Below are 8,870 nucleotides of genomic sequence, written 5' to 3' on the forward strand. Positions count from 1 at the left end.
CTGCCAGCGGGGTGCCGACAGCTCCTGCAACCGCTCGCTCTGCTTGCCGGGGCCTCCTCTCCTTGGTCAGATGGCGGAGGATGCTCCCACCGCGGGGAGGGGGCTGGCTTCTCTTTCTCCCCCCACCAGGTGTTTGTGATGGCGCTGGAGGGTTGTGGTACCCATTGCCTTGGTGGGGCTGATACAGCCCTGGGGACGATGGTCGTGGAAGCAGAGGGTCCCCAGGCTGGAGGAGCCCCTGGAGGGTGAGACTCTGGGATGGGGATCGGCAGAGGGGAGGTCTGGGTGTACCACGGGGCAAGTCTTGTCTTGGGTCCAAGGAAGGGGCCTGGGGTGGGCGGCCCCCGTTAGCTGGGAGAGCTGGGAGCAAGTGCTCATGCCCCACAGGCCTCCCTCTCCGTCAGCTCTGGGACCTCCCACGCTTTCTCCTGGCTGAAACATCGCCTCTCTTCTCTGTTTGATGCAGGGCTGTCTCCCCACAGACCCCACAAAAGGGCTGGGGGGGGCTCCTGGGGGGTCCCCAGGGCCCAGCCCCATCCCGGCGGAGGCTGTGGCAGCTGCTGCAGAGGGACTGGCGTGTCTCCCCACCAGCATGGAGCGACTTGCAGCCTGCTGTCTTGTATGGCTTTTTATTCCTATGTGATTATACATCCCACTTCATATAGGGATTGAAGCCGTGCAATACGCCGGGGTCCTACGGCGGAGAACAGCCCCTGTGCCATGGGAGCCAGCCTCGGAGAAGCCACCAAAGCTATTCCCCGGGGTGCGGGAGGAGGGCTGCTGGCCTCAACCTGGACTCTGTCCTGTGGTCTGGGCTCCTCAGCCCTCCTGGCGGGCAGGTTAGGAGTGCCAAGCCACTTTGGGGTGAGGTCCATGCGAGCCCACCCCTTACATTGCATCCCCTTGCAAGGGCAAGCCTGATTCCGCATCGCATCCGGTGCAGAGAGCCCCGGCGGCTGCGCTGGTGGGCCCTGCAGTCCTCTTGCCTTGCTCTTGCCCCCCACTATCCCAGGAGATGGGTGACAGCTTCCCAGTGAGGGCACTGGAAGGAGGTGCTGCCAGCAGGACTGGGGAGGAGGAGGAAGAGGAGGAGGAAGGAGCTGGGGAATGGCTGTGGCACCAAGGGCTGCCCCAAGCACGACACTCTTCAAAGGTTCTCAAGAGGCCTCAGCCACTCGTTCAAGGTTTGTGTTAAATCTGTCACATTAGCAAAAATACTAAAAATTACCCGGCTTGTGGATGAGATGAAAGGCAGCCCCCCTTCCGATCCCTCCATAAAGGAAGGGCCCCATTAACACCTAGTGAAATATTAGCCATTAATCAGGCTCTGTGCAAAATAAAACCATCCACATTTATCATTATTGGATCCTTAATGAAGTGATAATGGGAATGCTGGGGAGCTGTGATATTAATGTCTCCTAAGAGGCAAGAGCAGAGCCAAGGGCGGCAGCCAAGATTTTTAATTTACTGCCAAAAGCTTGCACTGTTAATAACGCAGTTACTTCTCCCAGCCATTAGCACTGTTTGGCTACGAGTGGTCCGCTTAGGAGAGCAAATCGACCCCAAACACACCCGGGCTTTGCTTACCTGCTCCCTGCCCAGTGGCCAGGCATGCTCTTCCCAACAGCTGTCCCTGTGGCCCCTGCCCATGGATGGGGATGTGGCCAGGGAGCTGTTGGCCCTCTCCTTCCTGGAGGCTGGCTGGCATAGAGTTTTGCTTTTCCAATAAAAAGGGCAGGGACTGGGAGTGCCAAAACCAAGCAGTTCTCATTGTCCTTGCTCTTTCTGTTACTTGCCTCCTTAGGCATAAGCGCCATGGAGCCAGGATGGCGTGAAGCTGGTCCCGGTATGGCCCACCTACTGGGATCACTTGGTGCAACCACAGTCCCACCCTGGGTTTCTTCATTTGCCTGGGGTATGCTCACGCGACACTAATATCCCGTCCAGGACAGTGCGGGCAAGCTGCAGAGCCCTGCTCAGCTGTGGTGACTCACTCAAGTTCCTGACAGGAAAGGCATTGCTCCTGGCAGGCTCCGACAACCCAGAGGCAAATCGGTACTTGGCAGGTAAGCGATGTTGTTGTGTCTTTAGATGCAACTGCTATCTCACAAATCCTTGCCAAACCTGACCACTGCAGCCCAAATGTTTGCTGGTTCATGCATGGTGTCTTCTGCTGTCAGCAAAGGGACTGCAGGCGAAAGGGAGCTGGCTTTAGGCTGGAGCAGCAACACCCAATTCTGCACCGAGCATCATCCAGGGGAATAAAATATTGCTTTGTTTGTAAGGGGTGCACACACTCCAAAGCTCCTTTCCTCCCTAGGCAGAAGATACATGAGGTCCACCCAAGCAATCTGTCAGAAGAGGAAAAGTGTTTCTGTAACCTGTGTGTCCCTGGTCAACCTTACCTTGTCCTGTTACCTTCTCGTTAGAAAAGAAGGGACAAGAACAAAAACCACATATGGAGGCCAAGCAAATGTAGATGTGAAGTGCACTTCAAACAGCTCCATCCTTTCAACAAACCTTTCATCAGCCTTCTCTCCTGCCCAACAGAGACTCATTTTAATCGTTAGTGAAAAGGCACTGTTTAGAAAGCAAGGACGCTGCTCAGGGTATGTGTGGTATCGGCAGTGTAGGCCTTTCCCAGGAGGAGCCAGCGAGCCCTAGCCCAAGGTCTTCTGAACTCGACTGCAACACAGTACAAGCAGCAGCTCCAAGGACTAGCACGGTGCTTGGCAACATGGCAGGGCTGTGGGCAGAGCCTAGGCTGGCATGCTGGATTTTCTGCCAGGCACCCCGGCCCGAAACTGGAGTCACTCTGGATTTCACTGGAGAATAATTGGACAGGAAGCATTAATAACATTTTGGAGCCAGATTTAGCCAGTTATCCTGACCGCAGCCCGTATCTTCGGGCTGTAACGCTGCTCGTGTTAGTGCCCCCGCAGTGCTAGCACGCCGGGCGTGCAGCAAAAGCGAAACGCTCTGAAACTTGCCGGTGACCTCTGGAGAAAAACGCATGGCACAAAGCAGCTTCTCCTGCACAACTGCCACCTGACATTATGGGGGCACAGCGAGCTTTATAATGCTTGGCAGGTTTCTCCCAGCAGATCTCAAAGCCGTTTGCCAGTGTGAGCAAGTTCAGGCATGTTACAGAAGACCTTCAGACTCAGAGGACAAATGAGATGTGTAGATGAGTTTAAACCACTGGGGTAAGACCGGGGTTTTAAAATCAAGGCTTGTGCCTTGACACTACGCCTGGGCTGTGGCCCAGACAGTCCAGCTGCCAGCCTGGCATCAATACCAGGCCCCGTGATGGTCCTGCTGATATCCCTACTTGTTACATATTGGCTTCAAAACCAAAGCAGGAGGTGTGACATCCTCCTCAAAAATCCACCCTCTGATCCATCTTGCAGCAGGGCGCAGAACAACTGTTCAGTGAGACACCACGACTCATGGTGTTGGCAGGTTGGTGTATTTATGTCACGAGATGAGATCAGCTACACGCAGTAGGTCGGTCTGTCTGGAAAAAGTCCGAGTCAAGCGTGTCCTATAAAATTAGGGCTGGCTTTCAAAGGACCTCAGCTTCCACTTAGGCTCTGTAACAAACAGGCAGATATTCAAAAGGAGTCAGTACTGGCTGCTGAGCTGAAGTCCTTTGAATAGCCAGCCAAAACCGTCACCGTGCCTGTTGTTACAGGCAGAGCCCTTCTGAAATCCAGCCCCACCGTGGGCTCCACATCCTGGGAAACTCTGCTCTCCCACATATTGTACTGCAGTAGGTGATGAAACCACGATAACCACTGCGTACTTACACATGCAGGGGAGCAGGTCCCTGTCAAAGCATAGCTCTGGCAGCTCTGCCCTTTGATCAGCTCAGCAGCATGGGTCAGGAGAGCTGAGTGTGAAGGTTTCCTTGCCTTTTGTTCTGCGGAATTAGTGGAGTTAATCAGAGTGACAGTGACTTCTGCCTCAGCGCAGAAGAAAGGTCAGTGGCTCGGTCTGGATGTGCGACTGTTTTCTAGGCAGTGGGAAAACAACACTGTGGAAGCTGATAGGATACACGCTGCTGGCCTGGAGGCTCTCCTGACAGGGATGTGAAGGAATACCACTCTCTCTGTCACTGTGCACCGCTTTTGTTGTGCGTCTGGGATGTAAACACTGCTCTCGGCCAACATAGCTCCTTAACATGCTACTGGGTGAGTGTAGTGCTGGACTTGGGGTCTCTGTCTTGCCTCAGGCACACTGGTGTGCGAGGAGCTGCAGGGCACTGTGCTGGCATGTGGAGCTGATGCTGGGTGTCCCCTTCCCACTGTATTCCCCCCAGCACCTCCATGCCTCCAGCTGGGCAGACCTTGCTGTTGCTTTTATGTCCTTCAGTCACTGTAATGCACTTCTCTGAACCTGCAAAAGCCCCCGGATGAGCTGCTCTTGAGCTGGGGGCACTGGAGGTGCAAGAGCCACAGCAAGGGCTCTACCTGGCAGCTGTACCATGGCCTTGCTTTCCCCACCTCTTCTAACTACAGTTGAAGCAGACATATGAGTGGCGGCTCTCAGCAGAAGTGTTAAATGCAGCCTAGGTGTCTATAATGTGACCTCTTACCTTCCTCTGATCCCAATTACAAGCGCTTGCTTTTGCTGTGGACATCCACTTGTGTTTAATTAGTGGATTCTTTCTGTCAAATATATTAGCAGCCTTGACAGCAAGCCCTCATTTAAGTAGTTTACATTTGTCTGCAGTGTTGATGCTTTCATTTACCCCTGGTTCTAATTAAATGCATCTGGATATCTGCAGAGGGAGCTCTCATGATGCCTCCATGGCTCTAATTAAAACAGCCTGGATGTCCATGACGTTGGTGCCTGTCAAGCCTGTCACCAGGAGGTGATGGCCACCTTGGAACTGGCTGAAAAACGTATAGGAGTCATTGTTGCTGAGAAAGGCCTCCACATCGAGACCCTCCTGCAGGGCCTCATTTACCAGCTCTGGGCTGCAGAAGGCACCCGCCGCCTCCGTTGGCCCATCCTGCCCGTCTGTTCCCCCGCTGAGGAAGACAATCTCACACCTCCCCAGGGGGCTGCTGGTCTCCATGGCCTGTGTCCTGTGCAGCCCCAGCCCCACACGCAGGGCCAGCTCCTGGTTCCTCCCTCCCTTGCCAGTTCCTTGAAGTTGGACTGTGGTTTCTCCACCAGCCAGGATGCAGACTGGTCTTTCAGGCCCTAATCCTCGCAGGGCCAGTAGGAACTCAGGAAGGTTCAAACCTGGGATCTCTAGCTCTGCCACCAGCTGCAGGAGGTTCCCCCTCACCTCGTCACTCAGGGGATCTTCTCCGAGGCCGGCGAAGCCCAGGCAGACCAGCCGGATCAGCTGGCAGTACAGCATGGCCACGCGGCCAACTTCCCCGCAGATTGCTGCGCTCAGAATCAGAGTCACATAGCCCAGGCCCTCGGCTTGATGTTTGGCCTCATCTAAAGCCAGCGTATTTGACCCGATGATGATGTTGCAAACGTGGGAGTAGTTCTCCAGAGCAGTGGGCTTGCTGGGAGAGCTGGACAGGACTGCTTCTACTGACTTGGGCAGGCTGTGCAGCAGGTTGTATTTGGTGAGTATCTGGAGGCAGTCTTGGACACTGTGGGAGCTGGCAGCAGTGGGCCCACTCGCTATGATGTCCAGGGGGTCACCGATCACATCAGAAAGGATGAGGCTCACCACCTACAAAAAGAAAAGCCCATGGATTACTGCAGGAGGCAGAAACAGGTGACCATGCAAAAGCTCTGGTATAAGTTACATGAGTTACATTTGCACCACTCCCATGTCAAAGCAGATGGTAACGGGCACATCTTGGCCCATTTTTTATGGACCTGTGACAGTCACCTTGCCCTACTTGAACCCACAGATCTACACTGTGCTTTGATGCTGGACCATCACATTGGAAGATGCAACCTGTGATACTGGACTTGTCAGGCTAATAACCTAGTGTGGGTTCAGTGATGGCACACACAGAGAACAGTCCCCAGGGGAGCCAAGGGTTGAACCCGCCCTTGAAAGCGCTGTGGTGGAGCACCAGTGCATTGGAAGTGTGTGCTGGGTCAGGGCTAGGGTCTGCTGAGAGTGGTGTGATGGGATGGCTACGTTCGCTAAGTCTGAATTCCCCGCTCCTCCACTTCTGTCTCCCTCAGAGTTTGGGTCCTCGGTGAAACCTGAGCCACAGAGTCCCAAAACAGTGTGCAAAGGTTGTTCACTCAGTAAGGAGAAACACCCTGCAAGCATGCTTAGGTCAGTTGATTAAACCCGTTTTGAGGGCAGATGGGTGACCTCTGGGCAAGTAGTGGCTTCCCCTTGGTTACCTGTGCGGGATACGCAAGCCAGGCCAGCCCTCCACCCTTCAGCACGGACAGAGTCTTCCGGACAGTGTTCAGCTCCTGTATGGCAGCTCCTCGGGAAGCCAGCATCTTCGTGAGTTTCTCCTTCTCTTCGAGGAGGATGGGAGGGATGGGAGCAGGCAGTAGGGCTGATCCACCCCCTAGGATGCAGAAGAGATGGCAAAGACATCAGGACAGCAGGAGGAAAGCAAGGCTGTTCAATGCTTGAGCCTTTCCTTTTCCCTCACCAGTGTGCAGTGGGAAGGCAGAGGTGGTCGGGGAACTATGCTAACATCTCTGGAGAATTCAGTCTTCACCAGTGGCTTTTAATCACTGCTGCCCCACACTGTGCAGTCAGCTATGCTTCACCCAAGCAGCGTAAACCTCACCGGACCAGGGTACCGCATGCCTGCAGGGTCGCGGGGATGACAGAGAAGGGCCAGCAATTACTATCCCCGCTATATCGGGTTACTAGTGTGTCATTACACTGATTCGCAAGGGCTAGTTGGATGGGTGAGCAGGGAGCCCAGGCTCCATGACTCGCAGAGCAGTCAGCGTTAAGCAGATGGAGATGCTGCCTGCTTTGCGGGCTCTGTTTATTCAGGATGGTGTGTAAAAACACCAGCTATGGCTGCAGCAAAATCAGAAACTATTGAACTGCATTCATCTAGGCCTGGAAGGAAAGCAAATAAAAGGGGGAGAGAGTAACACAATGAACAAAGCACACTCAGAGTCCACGGTGATAGCCTCATCGATGGGAATCCTGTCTGATACAAGCAGGCATTGGAAATGTGGAAAAGGCAGCAAAGAGAAAAGGTTATAATGGAAAAGTGGAATGGATGGAAAATACAAAGTAGAAAGGAGCACGATCTGAGCAGAGAGGGAACGTGCACAGAAGTACAGCTGAAAGCTACTGTCAAAAGGCAAAGCCTGCTTGGAGGTTTGAGACAAATCAGCATCAATAAAACATGATGAGCAAGAAAACCAAATGCAAATGCCTGTGTTTCAGTCAATAGTCAGGGATCTAGCTGAGAGGCAAGCGCAGTCAGGGACCGGCTGCTGTGTGTGGGAGTGCACATGCATAGGGAGCTGCAGCCGCGAGGAGATCCTGTACGGGCTTCCTGAAGGGCTGAGGAGTCTCCTGGAGATCCTTGTAGTCAAAGGACAGGAGGAAACCCAGGGGAAGCCCCAGCAAGCACAGCTAGATGCCAGCCGCTTGGGTGTTTGCCTAATGGCACTATCTTCTCTGCACCAGATTGGGCTGCGGCATCCACAGAGGAACCAGAGGAGAAATCACAGAGCAGAGGAGACCAAGGGGTTTCTACAGAGCTGCTTCAAGTCCCTGCGTGCTTTTGCCCTGCGACGTGCACTCACTCAGCCAAGCTCAGGCTGGGGAGACATCACTGCATCCCTCTCATGCACAATATCCACCTTCCTTGCACAGCCTGGGGGTCCAGCAGCCAGGGCCCAGGGGTGTTCAGGGCTGACCCTGCAAGGTGTGCAGCTCACTGTTGGGACATGGGGGCCTCATTTCCACTGGCTGGGAAGCAGCAAAGCCTTGGGAAGGGTCAGTTGCAAATCTCAGCTTACAGATTCACACCCCTGCACAAATTCAGAGCATGCAAGTCCACCAAGTGCCTGCTCCTCAAAGTCTGCATCCGAAAATACAAGGAGGGGGCACAGAGAAAGCATCTTCTTGCCAAGGGGTAAGAGCAGCTGTCAGGCTGTGCCCAGAGGTGCCATCTCACAGTGGTGGCACAACTGCAGGACCCAGCCTGTGCAGCTCAGCCTCTCCCCAGTACTGGGAGGCAGCGTGTCACTGCAGCAGCAGGCAGCCTCGTGCCCTGCCCTGCTGCATCCCTGGAGAAAGGCTGGCAGGAGAAGGGAGAGGAAAATCTCAACAGTGAAAGTGTCAGTGCTGAAAGGGCCAGCATGGCACACTGCTCCCCTGCTGCATGGCCACGTGGGCGGGCAGCTGGAGGACTCTCAGCAGAGCCAGTTCCCTGGGATCACGCTACCTGAGATGAGCACAAGGAGCAGGTCATCTGTGGTCAGGCCCTCAGCCAGCTCCTGGATGGCAGCTGCTCCCTTCAGAGCCTCTGGGTCCGGGAGGTTGTTCTTGGCACCTTCAATGACCTGAATTTTGCTGTGTGGCTTCAGGAGCATATCCCTGGTGAGGTAAGAGAGGCAATTACACCACTGACACGTGCACCTACACAGGCAGCCAGGCTGTCACTCAGCAGACAAATGGGCCTGGGGCACCAGAGGTGCACGGCGAGTGACCAGGACAGTGTGGTGGCCTTTGCTGAGTGTCCCTTCTTTAGGGCTGAAGGCAGTGCATCCAGCACAAGAGATGGTCTGTGTCACTGGTACCACTGAAGACCAGGGTGGTGTGGTGGATGGGGTGGGCACCAGCGCAAGGGCAGCTGGAAAGGACTGAAGGGGTTCACAGCAATATCCCACAGAAGATAAATCTGGCAGCTGACCCCCTAAACTGTCCAGACACAGCCCCACTT

The 8,870-nt window shown here is 54.6% G+C and overlaps 1 protein-coding gene across 1 annotated transcript in view; it reads right to left on the reverse strand.

The window, feature by feature from the left end:
* Positions 1–4,798: 4,798 nt before the first annotated feature.
* The window catches only part of GLYCTK (glycerate kinase), a 4,367-nt gene continuing 295 nt past the window's right edge, over positions 4,799–8,870 (reverse strand). Inside the window, exons 2-4 of the mRNA XM_010289583.1 lie at positions 8,373–8,531; positions 6,340–6,515; positions 4,799–5,704 (exon numbers count right to left, since the gene is read on the reverse strand). Coding sequence (XP_010287885.1) covers positions 4,799–5,704; positions 6,340–6,515; positions 8,373–8,531 — 1,241 coding nt within the window. The remainder of the gene's footprint in view (positions 5,705–6,339; positions 6,516–8,372; positions 8,532–8,870) is intronic.

Source organism: Phaethon lepturus, unplaced genomic scaffold, assembly GCF_000687285.1.
Source record: "Phaethon lepturus isolate BGI_N335 unplaced genomic scaffold, ASM68728v1 scaffold23056, whole genome shotgun sequence".
Lineage (NCBI taxonomy): Eukaryota > Metazoa > Chordata > Aves > Phaethontiformes > Phaethontidae > Phaethon > Phaethon lepturus.